Source organism: Aedes albopictus, chromosome 3 (genome assembly GCF_035046485.1).
Source record: "Aedes albopictus strain Foshan chromosome 3, AalbF5, whole genome shotgun sequence".
Classification (NCBI taxonomy): Eukaryota; Metazoa; Arthropoda; class Insecta; order Diptera; family Culicidae; genus Aedes; species Aedes albopictus.
Window position 1 is genome coordinate 61,520,170 of NC_085138.1, and position 27,045 is coordinate 61,547,214.

The 27,045-nt window shown below is 38.9% G+C and overlaps 1 protein-coding gene across 1 annotated transcript in view; it reads right to left on the minus strand.

Annotated features, from left to right (window-relative positions):
• Positions 1-12,030: 12,030 nt before the first annotated feature.
• Positions 12,031-27,045, minus strand: part of LOC134290210 (furin-like protease 1) — a 132,538-nt gene continuing 117,523 nt past the window's right edge. Inside the window, exon 12 of the mRNA XM_062857281.1 lies at positions 12,031-13,259. Coding sequence (XP_062713265.1) covers positions 12,328-13,259 — 932 coding nt within the window. The 3' untranslated portion in view covers positions 12,031-12,327. The remainder of the gene's footprint in view (positions 13,260-27,045) is intronic.

The following is a 27,045-nucleotide window of genomic DNA, read 5'->3' on the forward strand; positions in this document are numbered from 1 at the left end:
AAGTGCACAGAGGTTCCCCAAGTATGTAAAATATGTGATTACGGTTTATTAAAGCTATGTTCACTTAGAATCCGGAATCATGTCACATTTTCTAGTGGCGCTCTCAATGAACATAATCATCATTCTTTTGCAGCACTCTGATCATACACTAATCCTCTTTGAATTTCATCGATTTTCTTGCAACGAATGAAAAGTTATTTCAGATTGAAGACAAGAGAAGGAAAAAAATCTTGCACAAACACGTTGAAAATTTAGCGTGGTCAGGCACGACAGTCGCGAAAAATGTTAATATCGTCAAAACCATTATGTGTTATGTGCACAGATGTTGTTAACCATGGCATAAGGAAGTGTTCTCGGAAGAAAAAAGCTTGGGTTCATTGATTGCTTTGAATTTGAAGATTTGGCAAGAAGTTCGAAATCTGGGCATGTTTTTTTCGCAACAAGATGATGAGAACCAATTCATACAAGGATGACAGCCTCAAGAATCGCGTGCTGCTTTTCAAAAACGCACACAAGGGATAGAGTAAAGTGGGGCAAAAGTTCGAGTGGGGCAAGAGTTTCTTTTGAATTTTTTGAGCTCAATTCAAATTATTTCTTTCGGGTGTCAAGGTTGGTCGAACCCTTTTTGAAAAAAAGTCTTTCACTCCAGAAATTATGAAAATTGATCAATATTTCGAGAAGTTATGCCAAAATGTTGGTTTTTGATCAACAAATTGTAACATGCGATGGCCCTTCCAACGCATGGAATGAAATTTTAATGAAATCAAATTCGATATTTTATTTTGGGGCGTAACTAGGTATATTTTCAAGATGCTCTAGCATGTATAACTTTTTGCAAAAAAGATTTGGAAATCGTATTTTACACATAGTGGGGCAAAAGTTCGAATTGTGGGGCAAAAGTTCGGTTCATGTGGCAACTTTAGGTATAAGCCTAAAATTCTGCAAAATGTATATATTATCTCTAAGAGTAATGGAATTAGTGAGAAAATTCGATTAAAGTTGAAAAAAAAGTTGTTTCATCTGAATTTGGCGGGAAACTACTAATTTTTGGTGTAGTAAATTTAACCCTGATTTGGGTAAAATCCAAATCGAATTTTAAAGTGTATTCCAGTTCTAACATCAAATATTAAGTGGTTTCAAGTTTTTCTATGACCAAAGTGTCAAAATAGTGTGCTACGGTTAGCGAAATTCCACAAACACTAGATTCGAACTTTTGCCCCAGTGGTGGGGCAAGAGTTCGGATAAAACACACACATACAAAAAGTGTTGTAACTCAAAATTGAAAAGACATTTGGCGTAACTTTGTTCAGCAAAATTTTAGCTCAAGGATGGTAGAATCACCACACGGTATTTATTTATTTTTATCTGCATCGACTTTTTGAAATAGGTTGAATTTTCAACTAAGGTCGAACTTTTGCCCCACCTTACTCTATGTAGAGGTTTAACCTATTTTGATGAGCTGCCATGACAGTCGGAGACGTTCAGTGGTATCGTCACAGATGGGTAGTGTTTATCAACGAAAAAAACACTCAAATTGCCTCTCATTTCGCAATAAAAAAAAGTTTGGCAATTTTTCTTCGGAATCCTAGTCAGACTAGTCAAGGCACTCAGGACACTGCATAGATGACTTGATTGTTGAACAAACGTGTGGAAGGGGTTGTTGCTAAAATTTACCACCGTTGTGCAGATTTTTAGAGAGGTCAACACTGAAAAAGTGAAAAAATGTGTGAAAAATAAAAATAAATAATTTCAATGATATTTTTCCATGAAAGTACAATAAATAACCTTTGTTTTGAGGGCTTCACCTTTTATGTTTGTTATTCCATCCCTAAGATATACGTAATTTTGTCATTCCGGATTCTAAATGAACATAGCTTTAGTTTCATGAATTCAAGGCCTGATTTCAACCAGGTCATCCCGGATACTCAAGAATCTAGTCGAAGAATTTACTTACTCCTGTTAAATGTAGTATTAGTTGCTGGAGCTAAGCGAGTTTGTATTTAAAATTTGGTCAAATTCTGTTGGGAAATGGACTGTTGGCGATTTTTCGAGCTTTTATTTCGCAGCTGGGGACAAACGGGTTAACGTAATTTTTTGATCACATTTTTTTTTCTTGTTGATTTGCATCATTAAAGGTTGAGTATCAATAATGGCGAATTAGAGGTACTATAGTGTTGAGTGTAGAGTTAGCATTTAAGTTAAAATACACATAAATAAAAATGAAGAAAAGGTACTATAGTCATAACAGGTACACTGACTGAGCCAATGGATTTATCTCAACACCACTAAGAAGTCAATAGTCTAGTGTCACCAACACTGGATGAGGTTAACAAGGCCTTTAAGGACGAGGAAATACCCGCCATTGCTCTGTTGCTACTAAGATAGTTATCTCAGAATCTACTTCATATTTTGCAAAACTTATCATTGTGTATTAGGGTGGCCCACACTTATATGAAAAACAAAAAAAAAGTTTAAAAATGCCAAGTCTTACCTTCTGAATCGGTTGTTTTGGGCTCCCAGAAGCTACGTTCAAAATTTGAGCAAAATCGATTAAGCTTAAGGGGGCGCTAGGCAAAGTATTGAGATTTCATTATTGATATTATTCCTGTACATGTACTGAAAAAAACAACCATAATGCCTTCAGAAACATGCCCTCTACGGTTTGTGAAGATCACAAGAGGAACCCCTTGGTGAAACTCTGATCTGGCGAAACTCAGGAAACAATGTAGAAAGAGTTGGAACAGACGACGTTCGGCTGGTTCAGAGGCTTTCAGGTCTGCTGAACTATCCGGCTGGAAAAAACCTTTGTACAAATGTTTCCAGTTTGAGTGAAGTCAGTCGGTTAAACAAAATCCTTGCGAATTCTAAGGATTCCCGAGTGAACTTTGTTTGCCAAATGGCGATCTGACTTCCTCTGATGAGGAAGTTCTGGAATGCTTATTCAGCACACACTTCCCTGGATGTGTGGATATTACATCTTCGGATGAACCTGATGTCTTTTCTTGTAGCTACGATTCCCTGGCTTCGGCTCGGAGTATTGTAACTATAGAATCGATTGAGTGGGCACTTAATAGCTTTGCTCCTTTCAAATCTCCTGGGGCAGATGGGATTTATCCTATTTTGCTTCAGAAGGGATTTGATCATTTCAAACATGTTTAAAAAAAATACTTGTTTGCAGTTTTGCTACAGGGTATATTCCCAAATCCTGGCGGGATATTACTGTGAAGTTTATTCCGAAAGTGGGTCGTGCGTCGTATGAAGAAGCAAAGAGTTTCAGACCTATCAGTTTGACCTCTTTTCTTCTGAAATGCTTAGAACGCATTGTGGATCATCACATCCGTGATGTTCATCTGGCCAACGTGCCTCTTCATGTGAACCAACATGCCTACCAATCTGGTAAGTCCACTGTGACTCTTTTACACAAGATTGTTTACGATATCGAGAAAGCATTCGCTCAAAAGCAATCTTGTTTGGGTGTTTTCTTAGATATCGAGAGTGCCTTTGACAATGTGCCTTTCGATGCCATATTGGAAGCCGCACGGAGTCATGGTATATCTCCAATGATTTCAAATTGGATTCATCAAATGCTCAAAAACCGATATCTCTTCTCGATATTGAGTCTCGCAGGGATTAGGAAATTGAGTGTTTGTGGATGCTGCCAAGGGGGAGTCTTGTCACCGCTTTTGTGGAATCTCGTAGCAGATACGCTATTAAGGCAACTCAATAATAGCGGTTTTCCTACTTATGGTTTTGCCGACGACTACCTAGCATTGTTAGTTGGTATGTGTATCACCACTCTTTTCGACCTGATGCAGAGCGCCCTTCAGGTAGTTGAGGGTTTGTGTCGCCAATATGGCCTTTCGGTTAATCCGAGTAAAACATCTACAGTTCTTCTTACGGAAAGGCGAAACCGTAATGGCGTTCGACCTTTGCGTCTCTTTGATTCTGAAATCGATGTGACTGAACAGGTAAAGTACGTTGGAGTCATTCTTGATTCCAAGCTTTCCTGGACACCTCGCATTGAGTTCAGAATCAAGAAAGCTTGTATGGCCTTCGGGCAATGCCGGCTAACCTTTGGTACAACTTGGGGTCTAAAACCCAAGTATATCAAATGGATCTACACAACGGCCAATATTGGCCTATGGATGTCTTGTATGGTGGCAAAAGAGCGAAATGAGAACGATCCACTTTCTTGCACTTACCGTCTACGGGTACTCGGTCTACTAGAAGAAACTCCTGTGAACCGCACATCAACACACCTCGTTGTTTTCACTTTTGGTGAATTGGGACAAAATTGTCCTTGCTCCAAGTGATCTTACAAATGCTTGTAGTTTTCCATATAGGTCATTTTCCACGAAAATCCCTTCCCGGGAAGAGTAGACATCTGGATATCTGGAAAGAAGTATTTCAGACGGCATCGTATGTTACACTGATGGCTCCCTTCTCGAAGGTCGAGCAGGTGCTGGTGTTTATTCTCTCGTGAGCTAAGGCTGTATCTGTCTTACTCACTTGGTAGACACTGCACCGTTTTTCAGGCCGAAATCTTTGCTCTTATGTGCAGAGTGCAATCAGCACTTCAGCAGCACGTAATGGGCAAAGTAACATACTTCTTTTCAGATAGCCAGGCCAGCTATTAAAGCACTTGGTTCGGCCAACTCTCATTGGCGTAACTAGGATTTTTTCCTGGAGGGGGCCCAGGGGGGGCCTGACTTGAGATGAATTGTAAGCGGGATGGGCGCCTGATATGTGAATATGCAAATTGGTATTGTAGTTTTGAGTAATCAAAATGACTGTTTTAGATTTGTTCATAGTTTCGTAAACTATATGAGTACGAACAATTCCTCCAAGATTTTTTTCCATAGCTTGCTTCAGTGATTCCATCATGGCTTCTTCCAGAAATTCAATCAAGAATTCATCTAGGGATTCCATAAGACATTTTTTCGGGGATTTGCCCTGGGACATCTTTAGAGGTTCCTCCAGCAATTGTTCCAGTGCTTTTTTCGAGGTTTCCTTTAGGAATTTCTCCAGAGATCCTTTAAGGCATTTCTGCAGGTATTCAGAGATTTCTACAGGGATTTCTCCATATATGCTTCCAGAATTCCACTAGAGATTGCTCTAATAATTACATCTGGAATGATTCGAAGTATTTTTGCAGGAATGTATTCCATAAAATCTTTTAGAAAATTTTACTCAGAGGTTATTAAAAAATACTCCAAGAATTGTTTGAAAAAATTGTACAAAAAAACCTTTAGGGATCCTAGTATTCCTTCAACAATTACTGCAGGCATTGATTTCTTCAATTTTATATCCAGGAATATTCCTACTAAAATTCTTCCAGGTATTCGCTAAGAAAGCTCTCCTGAGATTCCATAGAGTTCCTCATGGAATTGCTTCCGTGATTGCTCATCGGGTTTCTTCAGAAATTACTTCGAGTTCCTCCAGGGATTCACCGGAAATTTCTTCTGTTATTCTTTCAAAAACGAATTCCGGGATTATTTCAAAAATGCCTGCAAGAACTCTTGTTGGGATTCCTTCAGAAACTCCCCCAGGAATTAATCCAGGAATTCAGGATTTCCTCAAGAATTTTAGCGGTTTTTTTCAGTATTTCCTCTAAGTATTCATCAGAAACTCCTCCTGGAATTCTCTCAGAAATCGAACTTTGTATTTCATCATAAATCTTGAGATTCCTCCAGAAACTCCTCAAGGGATGTCTTCGGAAATTCCTCCCGGATTTTTTTTTTCAAGAACTATTCCAAGTATTCCTCCTGCCAATCCTCTAGGATTTTATTCAGGCATTTCTCCAGGGACTTCTGCAAGAGTCGGACTGTTGCCCATCGGTCAGACATCGTCCTGTCGATGGGCAACAACGAGCCCGAAACCGGTCGACTCAAAAAGGTAATTATATCTCCTTTTTAACGTTTTGTAAGAATAATAAGTGTTGTGTCTGTCTCGCGTCGCGTGTTATAAGTGTCTTCTGCAAGTTTTACCAAGAATTTCTGCGAGAATTACCCCAGGTATTTCCTCAAAAATTCCTCTGGGAATATATTCTAGAATGGATCCAGGAATTCTTCCAGGGTTTCCTCCAAGAAATAATCTAGGAATTTGTTCTCTAGGGTTTCTTCTACACATTCCTCCAGGAATTATTTCATGGGTCCCTCTAGAAATTCCACCGATGATTCCTGCAGTAATTCCTCCTGAAAATCCTTCTGGAATTCCTCTTGGAATTCCTCCAGAAATTCCTCCTGGCACTCCACCAGAAATTCCTTTAGGAATTCCTCTAAAAACTTCCCCAGGAATTCCTTCAGAAATTTCTCCATGGATTTCTACCAGAATTCCTCTAGAGATTCTTCAAGGAATTAATTTAGGGATTCCTCAAGGTATTCGTTTAGGGATATTTCCTGGAGTTCTTCCATTAATAGTTCTACGGAATTTCCCCTTTAAGGATGCCTCCAGGAATTCCTCAAGAGGTTTCTTAAGAATTACCCCAAGAATCTCTTCAGAAAGTCCTCCAGGAATTGATCCAGGAACTCCCATAGGAATCCATTAAAAAATTACTACCGCCATTCCTCTAGGAATTCCTCCTGGAATTCATCCAAAATCGCTCTGGGAATTACTCTACAAATTTCTATTGGAATTTCTTTAGAAATTTATCTTGGAATTTCTTCAGAAATTTATCTTGCAATTTCTTCTGAAATTCCTCCAGTAATTGCTTCCAGAATTTCTCTCGAGATTCTTCCAGGAATTCATTCCAGGAATAGTTCCTCGGAATTTCCCCGAATATTCCTTTACAAATTTATCCAGGAATTCGTCCTGGGATTCCGCAACTGTCCAGAACTTTCCAGGCATTCCTCTTGAGGTTCCTCCAGAAATTGCTTCAGGGATTCCTCCAGGGATTTTTCCAAGAATTTTCTCAGGAATCTTCCAAGAATTTTTCTAGAAATTTCTCCAAGGATTCCTCTAGGAATTTTTCAAAAGGTTTCTTTAGAAATTTCTCGAACTCATCCCAGGATTTCTCTAGGAATTCATCTAGAGATTGCTCCGGGAGTTCTTCTAGAGGTCCCTCCCAGAATTCTTCTAAAAACTCCACCAGGAATTCATCTAGGAATTTATCCAGAGATTGCTCCAGGCATCAGTCCAGGAATTTCTTCAGGGATTCTTGAAGGAAATTCTCCAGGGTCTCCTCAAAGGATTTCTTAATGAATTTCTCGAGATACTCCTCCAGCAATTGATACAGGAATGTATCCAGAAATTTATCCAGGGGTTCCTCCAGGCATTCCTTCAGAAGTTCCTCCAGAGATTTCTTTAGGGATTCCTCCAGGCATTCCAAGATTCCTTCAGAAATTACTACCGCAATTTCTCCAAGAATTTATCTATAAAATCCTCCAGGGATTCATTAAGAAATTTTCTCAAGAATTCCTCTCAGAGTTTATCCAAGAATTATTCCAATAATTTCTCCTGGGATTCCTGCATGAATTCCTCCTGAGATTTCTCTAGGAATTCTTTCAAATATTTTTTCAGGAATCCTCCAGGAAATCCTTAAGGGATTCTTTTAAAAAATTCCCCAAAAATTCTTTCCGGAATTCATTCAAAAATTATTCCAGGTATTGCCCTGGCATTCTTCCAGGAATTCATCCAGGCATTTCTACCACAAATTTCACCGGAATTACTCCAGGTACTTCTTCAGGAATACCTCCGGGAATTTATTCAGGAAGGGATCCAGGAATTCGTATAGCAATTGCTCCAGGAATTCTTCCAGAAATCCTTCCAGGGTTTCCTCCAAGAATTAATCCAGGAATTTCTTCTCCTCGGTTTCCTCTACACATTCCTCCAGGAATTATTTCACGGATTCCTCCAGAAATTCCACCGATACTTCCTCCAGTAATTCTTCCAGAAATTCCTTCTGAAATTGCTCCTGGAATTCGTCCAGAAATGCCTTTTTTTTTTTTGTCTGTATTAACGAGATTTTTCCAGAAATGCCTTTTCAAATTTCTCCTGGAACTCCACCAGAAATTCCTCTCAGAGTTTCTCTAGGAATTTCTTCAGAAATTTCTCCATGGATTCCTTCCAGAATTCCTCTACAAATTCTTCCAGGAATTCATTGAAGTATTTTTCAAAGAATTGATTCAGGGATTCCTCCTGGAATTCTTCCATGCATAGTTTCATGGAATTTCCCCAAGATTTCCTATAAAGATTTCTCCAGGAATTCCTCCTGGGATTCCGCATGGAAGTTGTCCGGAAGTTCCTCCAGGAATGCCTTCTGAGGATCCTCCAGAAATTTGTTTCAGGGATTCCTTCAGGGTTCTTTCCAAGAATTCCCCCAGGGATTCTTCCAAGAATTTCTGTAGAAATTTCTCTAAGTATTTTTCCAGGAATTCCTTAAAAGGTTTCTTCAGAAATCCCAAGGAATTCTTTCAGGAAGTCCTAAAGGAATGCCTTCAGAAATTACTACCGCAATTTCTCCAGGAATTTCTCTAGGGGCTCCTTAAGAAATTCCCCCAGAAATTCCTCCCGGAGTTTTTCCAGGAGTTATTCCAAGAATTCCTCCAGGGGTTCCTGTATGAATTCCTCCTGAGATTCCTCTAGGAATTCTTTCAAGAATTTCTTCGGGAATTCTCTAGGAAATCCTCCAATGATTCCTTCAGAAATTCCCCCAGAAATTTCTCTGTGGATTTATCCAGGAATTATTCCAGGTATTCCTCCAGGATTTCATCCAGGTATTTCTCCAGGGACTCCTCCAGGAATTCCACGAAGATCTACCCCAGATATTTCTTCAGAAATTCCTACAGGAATTTCTTCAGAAATTGATCCAGAAATCCTTCCAGGAATCTCTTCGGAAATTCCTACAGCATTCCTTCAAGAATTTCTGCAGGAAATACTTCAGAGATTACTTCAGATATTCTTTCAGGAGATTCTTTAGGAAATTATGGGAATTTTTCCAAGGGATTCATCCGGAAATTCTTGCAGGTTTCCTCCAAGAATTAATCCATGAATTTCAACTCCAGAGAGTCCTCTAGAAAGGGCCCATATAGCCGAGGCGGTAAACGCACGGGTATTCAGCATGGCCATGCTGAGGGTGACGGGTTCGATTCCCGGTCGGTCGAGGATCTATTCGTGAAGGAAATTTCCTTTACTTCCTTGGGCATAGAGTATCTTCGTGCCAGTCACACGATATACGCATGCAAAATGGTCATTGGCAGAGGAAGCTCTCAGTTAATAACTGTGGAAGTGCTCATAGAACACTAAGCTGAGATGCAGGCTTTATCCCAATGAGGACGTTACGCCAAGAAGAGAGAGATTCCTCTAGAAATCCGTCCAGGAGTTATTTCACGGATTCCTCCAGAAATTCCACCAGAAATATAGCAGAAATTCCTTCAGGGATTCCTCTAAGGATTCTTCCGTGAAATTCCCCCAATAATTCTTCCAGAAATTCCTCCAAGAATTCCATGGAATTCCTCCTGGAATTCCTCCAGAAATTCCTCCGGGAATTCTTTTTGAAATTTATCTTGGAATTTCATCAGAAATTTCTCTAATGCTCCAGGCATTACTCCAGGAACTTCTCCAGGGATGCCTCCTTCAGAAATTTCTCCATTAACTTCTCCAGGAATTCCGCCAGGAATTTGTCCAGAAAATAATTTTAGAGGGACACAGAAGCCAAGAAATTCTCCAAGTAGTCATCCAGGAATTCTTTCACTTCTTCCACTTCTTTCAATTATCTCCGAGAAATCTTTAAGGAATCCAATCATGAATACCTTCAAGATTACCCCTTGCAGCAAAAGCTTTTAAATATATTAAAATTTCATCAATGGCCTTTCGAATGTGTGCATTGTTTGATAGACGCACAAATACCCGAAATAGAAGATATTAGTGACCGACTAGAAATCACCTCCAGCATGATTCTAAAGAATGCACTCGCGTTTACGCTTGAGCTATATGGATCATTTCTTATTATGTAGCATCTATTCTCACTAGGAATTCAAAAACTTTTGCTGGAATTCCATTGCAAATTCAACCAGATTTTTTCCCACATGATACTTGAATTCCACAAAGAAGCACAGAAGCACTTAACCATATTTTGCAGTAATGCTGCTAGAAAATTCAAAGATTCTTAAAGATACTCATCAAAGAATTCCTGGAAATTATCATTTAGATTTAATTTCTCAGCGATTCAAAAAAGAAGACTAACAAAGCATTGCTATTTATATAATTCTGGTTATATAATGTTTGGAAATCAAAACTAACTAATTACATAGACCATTTTGAACAATGATCTTGTAAAGAGTGACAAGTTGAGAATAGTCTCCAATAACTGTCAATTTACGATTAAGCCTCAAATAAATGAACTAGATAAAAAAAAAACTGTCAATTTGAACACATATTATGCCATATAAATGTCTATTGTAGATCTATGTTTGTCACCACGACAGTGGTTTTCAGATTTTTTCTAATTTTCATATATAAAGTCATGAAAAATTTCTGGGGGGGGGGCCTGGCGGATTCTGGGGGGGGCCTGGCCCCCCAGGCCCCCCCTCTAGTTACGCCAATGCCAACTCTAGGTCGAAGATAGTTATCGCTTGTCGAACTCAAATCGAGGAGCTGAATTCAGCAAACGCTGTTCACCTTGTATGGGTACCTGGCCATTCTTCCATCGCTGGAAATGAATTGGCTGATGAATTAGCTCGCACTGGAGCATCTCATGACTTAATGGACTTATCCACCGATGAACCAAATTCATCGCGGTCCGAGAATTTTGACACTAGAGCGGGGTCTGTTCCAATCAGAATCGTCCAATTCTGATTGGAACGGCCCCGCTCTAGTGTCAAAATTCTCGGACCGCGATGAATTCGGTTCATCGGTGGATAAGTCCATTGGCCCTGAGCCAGCTATTCTGATATCGAAGTGTTGGGTAAAGCTTCAGATTCACACCTGGGCTGCTACTCAACACAGACAATACTGGAATAGTTTGGAGTCATGTCGTCAAACCAAATTGTATTGTACTAAGCCATCTCCAAGGGTGGCGAAGTATCTTACAAATCTGTCAAAGCAGAATTGCAGCATTCTGGTCAAAGCATTGACTGGCCAATGCCGACTCAGCTACCACATGGCGAATATTCAGCAAGCTGATTCATTGGCATGTGATAGCTGTGAATCCGATTATGGAACTTCGTATCATTTGATATGTAACTGTTCAGTTTTTGCGCAACTGCGTTTCCGAGCATTCGGTAAACACTTATTAAGTGAAACTGACTTCAGAGACCTGAATATTGAGGATGTTCTGTTGTTCTTAACCCGCTGTGGTAAAGTGCTATAGCTCTCAATCCATGAAACTACCACGCGTCTCCTACTCCTTCATTTGCTGCTGGGAAGAGTTCGATGGAGCCCCTTGGTATTTCACAACAAGTCAGAGCGGGAAATGCCAGCGGGCGTTTTACCTCACCCAAAAAGGCGTTTTGCCTCCTGCAGTTTTCCGGCACCTGAAAAGTAACACTTTTTTGAATTGTTTATTTGAATGGGAAATTTTGTGGGTACGCGGGCCAAAAGTTGAAGTCTCTTAGGTAATGGAGTAAACTGCTCTACACGGCAGAATACGACCTTAAATTTAGCATCATTTGAAGTTTATGACCACATATGCTTAGCCGGGGCGTTATGCCCCTCTTTCCCCTATCAACCTATCTAACTGTAAATATGTCCAAGAACTTATTTGGTATTGTTTTCTGCTCCATTCCATTTAGTTTGACGCCATTTGCTATAATGCCCTGTACTCCATGTTTCATGCGGCGTTAAGTGAAGTTGATGCTGAGATTTATCGTTTGTGCCATATATGGGTATTTTTGAAGAGGAAACCTGGGGACCGAGAACCTATGTCGTCTGTCTGACACATTTCCTCCTTCTGAGATTTTCTACTGTAATCTGGATTATTTGGATTCAAAATCAATTGCCTTCAGCATAGGATCATCAGGACTGCTAATTTACATAGAAAAGTTTATGGCTGTGATATGAATCAACTACGACAAGCATTATAAAAACAGTCCGTAAAATATTCAACTACTTTAATCACTTTTTGTTCCTGTTATCTAACTCTACTAGATTAAAAGCTGCATTCTAATCTAACACTGGTTCATCCTAGTTCAATTACGCTCATCCTTTTTTATCTCTTCATTTGTGACTACTGAAAACTCAATCAACTATACATACACATGCCAAGTAAAGGTTTCTTCTTGCGAGCTGGCCTCGTTAGTCGTACCTACCACCGAGATGAAGTGAATGGTGCTTTGGCTTGGTTCTCGAGGGATGCATTCCAATGCAATGACACCAGGCCCACACACTTCTCTATCGCTCCAGCGGTGCAATGATTCGGGTGGCCATAAAACTGCCGCCCGATTCGTCGCTAGAGCTCTCGGCCAGAATGTCATCAATTTCGTCTCGCACCAGTTCGGCGTAGGACGGTTCACTGGTGGCACTACTGATGGCTTCCTCTGTTCGCACCCGATCGTACTGGTAATCGCCTGTGCCTCCGGAGCCCGGCCCAGACCCCAACAGAAGCACTCCCCTGAAGCAACGCCGCCACATCAGATAGATGACCGCAAAGGCCACCAGCAGTGTCGCTCCGACGGCGGCTATCATAATGAGGTAGTCGGACGATTGCCAGCTCTTATCGGACTTTTGCTGGCCATCGGCGGCGGCCGGGTAGGATAATGTGGCATTAGGGCGGGATTTATTTGTTCCGCCCGAGCGTTGTTTTCCGGTGATGGAGACGCAGTGACGCTGGCGCTGATCGGAACTCGGACGGGACGCATTGACATCATTGGCACCGTTGTCCTCGTCGACGAAGGCAAATAACGGCTGACACTCGGTGCAGTGGAACTCGTCCGGGCCGAAACACTTGAGGCACGTGGGATGACACTGAATGCATTGGCGATTCAGACTCTGGTCCAGCTGCTGCTGCTGCTCGTGAGGTTGAGTGTCACGTTCTTGCGGTGATGGTTTCACCAGTGCGTCGTTGCCCAAATTGTTGGAATTATCGTCATCGCCGCCAACCTCGTCGTCGCCGACCAGCTGGAAAGCGATAGCTGCCGTCGCAGTGCTACGCCGTCGTAATGAACCTTTCGGCAGTGGTTGCTGCTCGATGAAGGCACTCTCCTTAATGGTGTCCTCGTCGGTTCGGTTTGGGGTTCCACCACTACTGGGGTCCGATGGGTAGGTCGAATCCGGACATGTACTGTAGCAGCGGCCTTTGTACAAGTACGAGGATGTGCCGCAATCTGCAATGGGAATTTAGGAGAAAGATGTTCGCATTCGATTGAAACTTGCTAACCGGAGTGCTGTTTGCGGATTGCGAATGTGGTGCACCAAGCACTTTCCTATCGGTTTCGGGTTTGTGTGATTAAACGGTGATTTAAAGTTAGTAGATGAACCACCACCAGAGTGTGAAAAGAATCATGCTATTGAGGCAAGTCTCGGATAAGATAAAAAGAACTCTTCATATTCTAATTAAAATTTCAAAATTATCAAATCTTCCAAAGAAGTCATTGGAATCATTCGTTGTTCACGACATTTTATTGAATACCGGCAACGTTTTTTCTCTCACAAAAAATTCAACATGCTATAACTTTTCGTAGAGTGCATCAAAAAATCTCAAATTTTGACTGTTTATCAACCTGTTATATGTGCATCACTGGTACAAATTTGAGCTCGATTGATTAAACTTTCGCAAAGTTATAACCGTTCGGGTGAAACACTATTTTTTCGACAACTCATTTTTGAGCTGTCATATCTCGGAAACCAGTGAACCGAATTGAAAAAAATTTTGAACGTACACTAAAAATATACAGATGCTTCACAAACTATTAAAACATAGATAGTTTGTGAACGTTGAAAAAAGTTATCATGGATTGACACTTTTTGAATTTTTCTCAAAAAAAGGCAATTTTTTTACGACAATGTCAATAAATTTTAGTGTTGATGTCCAAAGATTTTCCACTTCTGTTCTCAAGTTATCTCTAATCAGATATATAGAGTCTATCTAGATTGAAGAAAGAACACATTTAGCAATTTTTGTATGGTATTGTAAATTTGACTTATTTTCCTCTATATGGGTAAAATTTTCAACCCGGTACAACTTAAATCGTCGTGAGAAAATATTACATTTTATAACGTTGAATTAAGTATCAATATATTGTTCATAAACGTTAAAAAATTCATTCAATTCGGTTCACTGGTTTCCAAGATATGATAGCTCAAAAAATGAGTTGGCTAAAAAATAGTGTTTTACCCGAACGGTTCTAACTTCGCGAAAAATTATTCAATCGAGCCCAATTTTGTACCAATCATGCACATATAACAGGTTGATAAACAGCCAAAATTTGAGATTTGTTGATGCACTCTATGAAAAGTTACAGCATGTTGAAATTTTTTGTGGGAGAATAAAAGTTGCCTATCCCAAACATTTTGGCCACCCCCTCAGTGATCCAGTGAACCGTTTTTACTAACAACTCTCCTTGCTGTGACCTTTGTGGAGACACAGAGGTAAGCACGGTCTCTAAATAGCAAAGGCTACCTACTAACTGAACTGACACAAATTTCGATTTTCTCTTATGTCAACCTGCAAAGATGCTATTAGGGTGATATACGATCGTGTCACTCTTATTTCCACAAACGTTTTATGCATGAAATGATTGGCGACGATTTTAAGGAATTTTTAAGCCGATGCTTGACGGAATACTGTTTGACAGAGTTCCTGGAAAAATATCTTGTGAGATAAAAGTTTTGAAAGTTTTATCTGAATTTCTTCTTCTTCTTCTGGGTGTAAAGTCCCAAGCAGAACAAAGTCTGCTTTTCAGCTTCTATGATCACTTCCACAATAATCAAAGAAGAGCCTTGCTGAGAGCTTTCTTTGCCGATCATGATTTTGCATATGTATATCGTATGGCAGGCACGAAGATACTCTATGTTCAAGGATCCCTAGGATATTTCCATTACGGAAAGTTCCTTGACCGTCCGGCAATCGAATCCTTCGCCCTTACTATGGTCTATTATATAAGCGAGTTATTTATTTGATCTTCAATCAGATGTTCCAGGACAAGGGCGTAGCCAGCTTTTCGGCCAGGGGGGGGCGAGCACCCTTACACTGAAAACCACTTTGCAGTAACAAGGAGTTCAAATACTTCATCATTTAAAAAAAAAAGTGAAGTATGAAATATGGGTGATTAACAGGAATGGTTCAATGGAAGAATCATATATGATTATAATCCTGAGGAATTCCTCAAGATATTGCTTCAGGAATATCTTAACAAATGCCATCATGAATTTGAATTTATCCAGCAGTTTCTCCAGAAATTTCTTTAATATTTTTCCAGGTTATTTTCTGAAATTCCTGAAGGAATATCTTTGGAAGTTGCTAGAGGAATGCATTCGGAAATTTTTAAAGGAATCAATTAAAAAATAATTTCAGGAATGAATTTATTTCGAAAATCCTTGAGGAATTCTACCGGAAATTCCTTGAAAAATTCTTCAGAAATTTCTTGAGGAATTCCTTCATTTCTAAAGCTCCTTGAGAAATTCTATAAGACATTCCTTCGAGAGTTCTTCTACGATTTCCTTTAGAAGATTCTTCGGGAATTCCTTGAGGAATTTCTTTGAAATAGATTAAGAATATTCCTTGATGAACTCCTTTGGAGTTTTCGTGAGGAATTCTTCCAAAAATTCCTTGAGGAATACCTTTAAAAATTCTTGGAGGAATTCATCCGGAAATTTCTGTGAGAATTCCTTCCCAAATTCCTGAAGCAATTCTTTCAAAAATATTGAAAAAAAATCACTAAAACTCTCTTGAGATATCCCTTCTGAAATTCCATAAGGAATTTCTTTAAAAATGTTTTAAAACTTCCTTGAAAAAATATTTCGTAAATTCCTGAAGAAATGCTTTTTGTGATTTTTTATTACCTAGAGGAAGTCATTCGGAAATTCTTTGAAGAATTCCTTTAAAAATGCCTTGATAAGGAAAATTCGGAAATTGTTAAAGGAGTTCTTTTCGATTTTTTTTGACATATGTCTGAAATATCTCATGGAATACCTTCGGAAATTTCGTGAGAAATTGTTTGATTAGTTCGTTGAGGATTTTTTTCGGTTTTTTATAAATCTTTACGAAATTCCTCAAGGAATTCCAGCGAAAGATCCTTGAGAAGTTTCTTCGGAAACTCCTCATGAAATTCCTTCAAAAATGTATTGCGGAACTCCTACGAAAACTTGAGAAACTTCTTCGAACATTCCTTCAGAAACACATTTGGGGATTATGTGAGAAAATCCCAAGAAAATTTTTTGAGGACATCCGTCAACAATTTTTGGAGGAATTCATTCGGAAATTTTTGAAGGTATTTCAAGGCAAATCCATAAGAAATTTCTTTGGAAATTCCGGGAGGAATTCCTACGGAAATTCCTGGACAAACTCTTCCGGAATTTCATGGAGGAATTCTTCGGGAAAATCCTGGAGGAATTCCCTCGGAAATTCTTGGAGGAATTCCTTCGAGAATTCATGGAGGATTTCCTTCGGGAATTCCTGGAGGAATTTCTTCGAAAATTCCTGGAGTAATTCCTTCGGAAATACCTGGGGAAATTCCTTCCTTCGGAAATTGCAGAAGGAATTTCTTTGAAAATTCCTGGAGGATCTCCTTCGGAAATTCCTGGAGGATTTCCTCCGGAAATTTCTGAAGAAATTCATCCGGAAATTCATGGAGGAATTTCTCAGGAAATTCCTGGAGCAATTCCTTTGAAAATTCGTAGAGGAATTTCTTCAGAAATTCGTGAATGGATTATTTCTTAAATTCCTTCGGAAAATGCTTTAGGATTTTCTTCGCAAAATTCCTGGATGAATTCCTACGGAAATTCATGGAGGAATTCCTTCGGTATTTCCTGGAGGAATTCCTCCGGAAATTCCTCGAGGAATTTCTTCGGAAATTCGTGGAAGGATTCCGTCGGAAAAGTTCTGGAGGAATTCCTTTGGAAATTCATGTAGGAATTCCATTGGAAAATTCTTTAAGCCTTCGTAAAATTCTTGGAGGAATTCATTCGGAAATTCATGGAGGAATTCCTTCGGACATTCATAGAGGAATTCCTTCGGAAATTCCAGGAGGACATCCTCTAAAAATTCCAAGAGGAATTCCTTTGAAAATGCCTAGAAGAATTTCTTCGGAAATTCTTGGAGGAATTCCTCCGGAAATTCCTCGAGGAATTTCTTCGGAAATTCGTAGAGGAATTCCGTCGAAAAATTTCTGGAGGAATTCCTTCGGAAATTCATGGAGGCATTCCTTCAGAAAATCCTTTAGAAATTCCTTGGCAAAATTCATGGAGGAATTTGTTCGGCAATTCATGGAGGGATTTCTTCGGACATTCATGAAGGAATTCCTTCGGAAATTCCAGGAGGATCTCCTTTAAAAATTTCAAGAGGAATTCCCTTAAAAATTCCTGGAAGAATTCCTTCGGAAATTCCTGGAAGAATCCCTCCGGAAATTCCTAGAGTAATTTTCCCGAAATTTCCTGGAGGAATTTCTCCGGAAGTTCCTGGAGGATTTCCCTCGGAAATTCCTGGAGGAATTGCCACGGAAATTCCTGGAGGAATTCTCTCGGAAATACATGGAGGAATTCATTCGAAAAATCCTGAAGGAATTCCTTCGCAAAATTCCTGGTGGAATTACTTCGGAAATTCATGGAGAAATCTCTTTGGAAATTTCCAATGGAATTTCTCCAGGAATTTCCGACAGAATTTCTCCTGGAATTTCTGAAGGAATTCTTCCTGTAATTTCCAAAAAAAAATCCTTCTGGAATTTCCAAAAGAGTTTCTCCAGGAATTTCCGAAGGAATTTCCAAAGGAATTTCTTCAGGAATTTCCGATGGAATTCCTCCGGGAATTTTTGAAGAAATTCCTCCAAGAATTCCCGAAGAAATTCCTCCAGGAATTTCCGAAATAATTGCTCCACGAATTTCAGAAGGAATGCATTCCGGAGGGATTTCTCCAGGAATTTCCGAAGAAATTCCACTAAGAATTTCCGAAAGAATTCCTGCAGGAATTTCCAAAGGAATTCCTCCATGAATCTTCAAACGAATTCGTCCAGCAATTTCCGAAGGAATTCCTCCCGGAATTTCCGAAAGAATTCCTCCAGGAATTTTTGAAGGAATTCCTAACGGAATTGGTTAAGGAATTCCTCCATGAATTTTCGAGGGAATTCCTCTTGGAATTTCCAAAAATAAAATCCAAAAAGACTTTCCGAAAAAATTTCTCCAGGAATTTCCAAAGGAATACCTCCAGAAATTTCTGAAGGAATTCCTCCAGGAATTTCCGAAAGAATACCTCCGGGAATTTCCGAAGGAATTCTTACAGTAATTTCCGAAGAAATTATTCCAGCAATTTCCGAAGGAATTCCTCCTGGAATTTCCAAAGGAAATCGTCCAGTAATTTCCGAAGGAATTCCTTCAGGAATCATAAAAAGCATTCCTCTAAGCAGTTTAGAATGATTTTTTTCCAGGAATGTCCTAAGGAATTCATCCAAGGATTTTCTCAGGAATTTCTCTTTAGATTTCTGAAAGAATCCCTCCAGAAATTTCCGGAGGTATTCATCCAAGATTTTTCGAGGGAACTCCAGAAATTTCCGAAGGAATTCCTTCAGGAATTCCCGAACGAATTCCTTCAGGAATTTCCGAATTCTTTAAGGAATTTATGAAGGGATTCCTCCAAGAATTTTGGAAGAAATTCCTTCTGGATTTTTTTAAGGAATTCCTCCAGGATTTTTTGAAGGAATTGCTTCAGGAATTTCCGAAGCAATTCCTCCCGGAATTTCCGAAAGAATTCCTCCAGGAATTCCTAAAGAAATTCCTTCTGGGAATCTTCGAAGGAATTCGTCCAGCAATTTCCGAAAGAATTCCTCCCGGAATTCTGAAAAAATTCCTCCAGAAATTTCCGAAAGTATTCATCCAAGATTTTTCGAAGGACCTCGCCAAGAAATTTTCGATGGAATTCCTCCAGTAATTTCCGAACGAAGTCCTTCAGGAATTTCCGATGGAATTTCTCCAGAAATTTCCGAAGGAATTCTTCCAGGATTTTGCGAAGGGAAATTTGAAGAATTTTGGAAGGAATTCCTCCAGGAATTTTCAATGGAATTCGTCCAGCAATTTCCGATGGAATTCCTTCAGGAATTTCCGAAAGAATTCCTCCAGGAATTCCTAAAAGAATTTCAACTGGAATTTTCAAATGAATTCCTCCGGGAATCTCCACAGGAATTCGTCCAGCAATTTCCGAAGGAATTCCTTCCGAAATTACTGAAGGAATTCCTCCAGGATTTCTTCGAAGGAATTCCTAATGGAATTTCCGAAGGAATTCTCCAGGAATTTTCAGTGACATTCGTCCAGCAATTTCCGAAGGAATTCCTCCAGGAATTTCCAAAAGCATTCTTCCAGGAAATTTGGAATTATTTTGTCCAGGAATTTCGTAAGGAATTCACCTAAGGATTTCCTCACGAATGTCTCCATGTATTTCTGAAAGAATTTCTCCAGGAATCTCCAAAGGTATTCATCCAAGATTTTCCCATGGAACTGCCCAAGGAATTTCCGAAGGAATTCCTCTAGGAATTTCCGAAGGAATCGTTCAGGATTTTCCGAAGGAATTTCTCCAGGAATTTCCGAAGGAATTTGCGAAAGGGATTCCTCCTGGAATTTTGGATGGAATTCCTTCAGGAATTTCCAAAGGAATTCTTCCAGGTATTTCCGAAGGAATACCCTCAGGAATTTTCGAAGATATTCTTCCAAGAATTTCCGAAGGAATTCCTGCATACATTAAAAAAAATACGAGGATGCAGGAGAATTTTATTTTTACTAGTCAAAAACAGCTCTGATCATCTAAGTTTTTCGATTAAGTTAGAATATAGTTGTTCGGTCAGGGGGGGGGCCACGGCCCCCCCCTGCCCCCCTCTGGCTACGCCCTTGTTCCAGGACCATTTCTAGTGAAAGTAAATATGTAATTACTGGAATTTCTGCATAATTTTTGGATGCAAATGTCTGAAAGAATTCCAACTATATGTCGGTGAATTTGTGATAGAAGCCTTGGAGAAATATCAGGATAAATTTTTGCCGAAAAAAAAAATTAACTTCTGAGAATCAACAATTTTGTTGGAAGAATTTGCTACCCGTTTTTGAAAAGATGTTTTGGGCATTCTTGAAAGTTTGTTCAATAATTGCGACAAACATGTTTGCTTGAACTCAGTCATAGAATATTCCACCAATTTTAAATGTCTAAATCACTCTGAATTTTTTCAAGCATTTCTCGATACTTTATATCGTATTTTTTTTTTCAAAAAATATTGGTTGAAAAATAGAATTTAATTCAAGAGCTTATAATTTGAGAACGCATCTGAGATAAATCATATGATATTGTATGTTGATGTATGATATACAAAAATGTAAAAAAGTAAAAGGCTTTTCCAAAAAATTAGAGCAAAATCATACCTTTTAAAATTCATGTTTTCAACACAAGCGTACGCAGAGATCTTGCTTAGGAGGGCACTGTAATGATGGTGCAAAATAGAATCATGTTGTTACAAACAATATGAATTCTCAAAAAAAAGGTTTCATTATGCTGTGGTGCTAACATCGCCAAGTAGTTACTACATATTGAAGTTCTGGAAAATTGTACGCCTGGTGATGGTTTCAAGGCAATGCGAAACTTCAATATGAATTCATTTATCTCGACCCAGATGAAAGTTGATAAACATATCATATAAAATGGAAAAAATCGAGAAAATTATCAACAATTCTTACACAAAAAAAATATAATACCTTTGTGAATGAATTTTAATCTTGGACAATAAGCGATGCTAGAATTAAAGAAAATTTCAAAGATTAGATCGGAATTCCTAGATAAAAAAGATCCTTGAAGATCCGCCAGAAATGCTTACCGAAATTCCTCCAGAACGCTTCTAGGGTATCTTTCAAATATTCCTGCAGGGATTCTTCCAGGGATTTCTCAAGATATTCGTCCAAAAAATCCTACAGCATTTGCTCTGGTAATTCCTCCAGGGATTCCTTTAGAAAATCCTAGAAAATTCTCGCAGAATTCCTCCAAGATTTTTTCCTGAAATTCTTCAAAAAAATCCTCCAGAAATTCCTCCAGGAATTCATCCAGAATTTCCTACAGGAATTCCTCCAGCAATACCTCCAAGAATTTCTACAGGAATTCCTCTAGGGATTGCTCCAAGAACTCCTCCAAAGGAATTCTCCTGAAATCCTCCACGATTTTTTTTTTGAATTCACCACGGATTCCTCCAAGAATTTCTCCACGGATTCCTACAGAAATTTCTCCACGGATTCTTCCAGGACTTTCTACACGGAATTCCTCCAGCATTTTTTCCAGGGAATCCTCTAGAAACTCCTCCAGCAATTTCTCTAGAAAACTCTCCAGGATTTCTTCCAGGGGTCTCTCCAGAGATTTCTCCAGAAATTCCTCTGTGGGTTCCGCCGGGAACTCTCCCAAGGATTCTTCCAATAATACATCCAGGGAATTCTCCAGAAATTCCTCCAGGAATTTCTCACGGAATTCTCCCAAGATTTTCTCCAGGAATTCCTCCAGGATTTTCTCCCCGGGTTCCTCCAGAAAATCCTCGAGAAATTTCTTCCGGAATTCTTTGTGGAATTCCTCCAAAGATTCGTTCAAGAATGCCTTCAGAAATTCCTCAAAAAATCCGTCAGAAATTCAAGAATGCCTTCGGTAGTTCCTCCAGACATTCCTCCAGGAATTTCTCCTGCAAAGCCCAAAAATTTCTCTAAAATTCCCTAAAAGATTCCTCCAGAAATTTCATCATGTTCCTTCATAAATTTCTATAACAATTCCTCCAGACATTATTTCGTAAATACCTCCAGAATTACCTGCAGGAATTCCTACAGAAGTCCTTCGGAAAATCTTTCAGGAAATCCCACTGGAATTCCTCCAGGAATGCCTCCACGGATTCCTCCAGAAATTTCTCCAGGAATTCCCTGCGGATTCCTCCAGGAATTCTTCCAAGGATTCATTCAGGAATGTCTCCAAGGTTCGTTCAGGATTTTTTTTAAAATTTCTTCAAAGATTCCTCCAAGATTTTTTTTAGGATTTTCTCCAGCAACTTCTCCAGAAATTCCTCCAGGAATTCCGCTAGAAATTTCTCCAGGGCTTCCTCCAGGGAATCTTCCAATAATTCCTCCAGGGATTCTTCCAGTAATTCCTCCAGAAATTCCTCTACGAGTTCCTCCAAGAATTCTTTTGGGATTCTTCCAAGAAATACATCAAGGGAACCCTCCAGAAATTCTTCCAGGAATTTCTCCCAGAATTCCTGCAAGATGTCCTCCAGGGATTCCTCAAAGGATTTCTCCAAGGATTCCTCCAGGATTTTTCCAGAAATTTATCTCTGTATTCTTCCAGGAATTTCTCAATGTATTCTTCCAGGAATTTCTCCTGGAATTGTACCAGAAATTTCTTCAGCGATTCCTCCAGGAATTCCTCAAATTCTTCCAGAAATTCCTCATGAGATTCCTCCTAAAATTCCTCCAGTATTTCATCCTGGGATTCTTCCGATGATATCTCCAGGAATTTCTGCTGAGATACAAATAAAAAAATCTGCGATGTGCTTCAGTATCTTTTGAAGTAATCTTTCTGAAAATGCTTTTAAAATTCCTACAGCGTTGTTTTTAGAAATGCCCACGTCATTTCCAACAGGCATTTCTTGACAATTTCCGATACGAATTCCTCCACAGTCGATGGAGCTCCTCCAGGATTTCTTTCAGGTATTTTGCAGGAATTTAACATGGGGCTCTTTTGCGAATTCCTTCAGTGGTTCCTCCGGAAATACCTATAGGAGTTCATCGAAGAATTTCTTCACTGGTACTTTCTAGTGATTCCTCCAGAAATTACTCCAAGGATTCCTGCAGAAATGTTTCTAAGGACGCCTGTAGAAATTCCTTCGAGGATTTCTCTTAAAACATCTCCAGGGAAGTCCTTCGGAAATTCCTCCAGGAATTCCTTCAGTAAATCTTCCAGAAATTTTTCCAGAAATGCCTCCACAGATTCCTCAAAAATTCTTCCAAGAATTCCTCTAGAAATTTCTCCAGGAATTCCTCCTGAAATTCCTCTAAGAATTCCTGCAGAAATTCCTCCACGAATTCCTCCACAAATTCTTCGACGATTTCCTCCACGGATTCCTCCAGGGAATTCTTCCAAGGATTCCTTCAGGAATGTCTCCAGGGATTCCTCCAGAAATGTCTTCACGGATTCCTCCTGAAATTATTACAGGGATTCCGTCAGAGATTTCTTCTGGAATTTCTCTAGGGATTTCTCCTATAATCCCTTCATGGATTCATCCTGGAATGCCTTCATAGATTCTTTAAAAATCATCCAGGGAAGTTCCACCAGAAATTTCTCCAGGAATTTTTTTGAGAAATTCTTCCAAGGATTCCTGCAGAAATTCCTCCACGGATATCTCCAGGAATACTTCCAAGGATTCCTCCAGAAATTCCTTCAGGAATTATTCCGGAAATTCTTCCAGGGATTGCACCAGGGATTCACTCAGGATTTTTTCTCGGAATTTCTTCAGGGATTCCTCCAAGAATTTCATTAGGCATTTCTTCAGCAATTTCTCCAGGAATTCCTCCAGAAATTCTTCCAGGAATTCCTCTAGAAATTTCTCCAGGGCTTCCTCCAGGGAATCCTCCAAGAATTCCTTCAGGGATTCCCCCAGCAATTCCTCCAGGAATTCCTCAAATTCTTTCAGAAATTCCTCAAGAGATTTCTCCTAAAATTTCCCCAGTATTTCATCCCGGGATTCTTCCGATGGTTTCTCCAGGAATTTCTGCTGAAATACAGATAAAAAAATCTTCTGCGATATGCTTCAGTATCTTTTGATGTAATCTTTCTGAAAATGCTTTTAAAATTTCTTCAGCGTTTTTTTAGAAATGCCCACGGAATTTCTAAAAGGCATTTCTTGACAATTTCCGATACGCATTCCTCCACAGTCGATGGAGCTCGTCCAGGGTTTCTTTCAGGTATTTTACAGGAATTCTAGTTGTGGTTCTCTTGCGAACTCCTTCAGTGGTTCCTCCGGAAATACCTATAGGGGTTCATCGAAGAATTTCTTCAATGATATTTCCAGGTATTCCTTGAAGGGTTGCTCTTAAAAAATATAAGCAAAACGTTCAGAAGATTCTCCAGTTTTGTTTTCAGATTTCTGGACGATCTTCAAAATAATTATTTGGTGAATTTTTCAGGAACTAATCCGCAATTTCCTAAAGGGATACCTTAAGGAATATTTTTCCGAGGTTCCTTGAGGCACTTTCTCAGGAGTTCTTCGGGGAATATTCTAGGAATCCTCCGCAAAATCTGAGTTCGCTTAACCCTTTGGAGCCGGAGGGGTCATATATGATCCCAACATAGAAACTGCTGTATAAATTCACCCATTCGATAAAACAGAGAACTGTCTTCGGCAAAGTTGTTGCAAATTTAGTCCTCTATTAGGGGAAAAACGGGAATATTTGTATTTGGGATTTTCTTGATAACCTAGAACATCCTGAACACCATGAATTTTGAAAAAAAAAACGACACAATTGACATACGAGTTATCCGTGGTTACTGGACCAATCTGAAATCTACGTTTTATAATAAACCTTTGGGACATTCTGGTTCGTCTAAACTATTCTATAACACGAAAGACTTTATGTTTTTTCACCATAAATAATAGCATAGCATAATCTGCTGAGATCCGTGATGCTCTTGAAATCTCAAATGTCATTTTTAGAGACACTATGGCAATGTTTCAGATCAACCAATCTATCTTTGAGTTGAGAACTTCAGGTTCACTCTCGCGCAACGCCTAGTGACACAGCCGAAAACTTTTCCTGACAGCTGTGGCGGGAATCGAACCCGCGCTCCTAGCACGATGCGACTAAATGCTTGGCGACAAAACCAACCACTGTAATTTTGAGAAGACTTACTGGACATGATAGATTACAAATCGTAGCTTTGTATAATGAAGGAATATCCCGACTGATCTGATATTGTCTATTACCCTTTCAGAAGACTTACTGGACATGGTAGATTACAAATCGTAGCTTTGTAAAATGAAAGAAGATACCGTTACACCCGTAGACTTTAGGATCTACACCGTGTCCAATAAGTTCTCATACAAAATCAAATTGATTCCATTTCACATCTGTAATTAGGATTTTCAAAGTAAATTTATTTATTGAAAGGTCAACTAACACTGATCAAATACAGCATATGTTTTGGAATTTATTGTCCTTTATCCATCTCCGCTGATCGCTTATGTGTCGTAAGTCCATTTCAGCTGGCACGCACGCCATTTCATTTGTATTTTGTCTCATTTTAACGAGTAAAGGTTTTAAGTTGAAACAAATTAGGTTCTTGTCCTCACCAATGCTAGTAGCAACTATGACCAGAAGAGAAAAAAATATGAGACTCTGTATTGGTCAAGAACGAAGCCGTTTTATGTTGTACAAAATAAAACGTAAATTAAACAAAAATGTCTATTTACCTGTTTTAATGAAATTTGTTATGTTAGAGAAGCATGACTGCATATTATATTGTTGATTCACATTTTTCTCACTTCTAAAACATACTTGTGTCCCTATCGTGGTAAATTTTGTTCAAAATTTACGTTTTATGATGTTTATTTTGAATATAACGGTCATTTTCAAGAAAATCAGCCCAAGTTGAGCTTACTTATTAATTTCTTACTAAATTACTTACTTCATCACTAAAATCTCTTAAATTTAACCCTAGTATATCCATTTGGAACAATACTTGGGATAAAAACTCAAAATTGAACCTTATGGACTCTATTTAGCTACCGTAGAATGAAAAACTTTTCGAACATTTTTCTTGCATGCCGGAGCAAACGGTTTTCAGAAAACGGAAGTGTACTTCTAGGCATCTAAAAACAAATAAAAAATAACGTTATTCTAAATCGTATGCTTTATTGAATCAGTATTATGTAGCCCTTCAATACATGCATTCATTTTGAGAATATGAATAACAGAGGTGAAATAAAATTATAATTTCTAATTTTGTATTTTGTATGAGAACTTATTGGACACGGTGTAAACTCAAGAACTGTTTAGATGACCTAGGATGCCCCGACTGATTTGATATTGTCTATTACCTTTTCAGAAGACTTACTGGACATGATACATTACCAATCCACACTGGGCCACAAGCGGGATCTAGCAAGTAAAAACCTCTAGCGTTTTGGGAGTACATTTTTTTGAGTTAGTGTCTTCTGAGACTTGTATTAATTTTACCTGTACTTTTATGTGGTGAAGAAATTTAGTTGGTAATTTTGCCGCATAGGTGGCGCTGCGATCCTAACTTTTTTGTCTTACGTCCTAGAGGTTTCCCGTCTTCTGCAAAGTTGTAGAGCGTGCAAAAATAAGTAAGGTTGCCGAAGACACCAAAGTTGTATGACTTCAAATAACAAAGTTATATTAAAAATAGTAAAATTTACGTGAAAATCACGTTCTTATGACTATTTTGAATGTTTATCGCAAATTTATCAATTTTAACTCATCACACGTGTTGATCAAAGTGCCCTGTGTCTGATGATACCAGCTTTACAATTTTTCGGGATCTTTAAAATGGTTTTTTGGGCAAAATAGTAAAAATTACTATGATTTTTACTAGCAGTTTTTTCAAAAAGCTGCAAATTTCGGCTAAATTTGATGCTTGCTTCAAAATATACCACTCAAGATCTATTAAATCTGAAAGTTTGTCGGAGGTATAATTTGGTGTTTTTGAGATATCTTGTTTTAAAATAATGATGTTTTGAAATCTGAATTATTTTGAAATAGAAGCAATTCTTTATTCCGGAGTTTTTTTTGTTGTATTAACGAGATTTTTAACTCTAGGCTAGTTCATCTCGGGATATTCCGGAGTTGTCCTGCCAGTAGATACTCATGGATCACTTTTCAGTTAAGCACAGATCGAAAAAAGAGTGTAAAATTCTGTGACATATGATGCACATGATTGGAGCG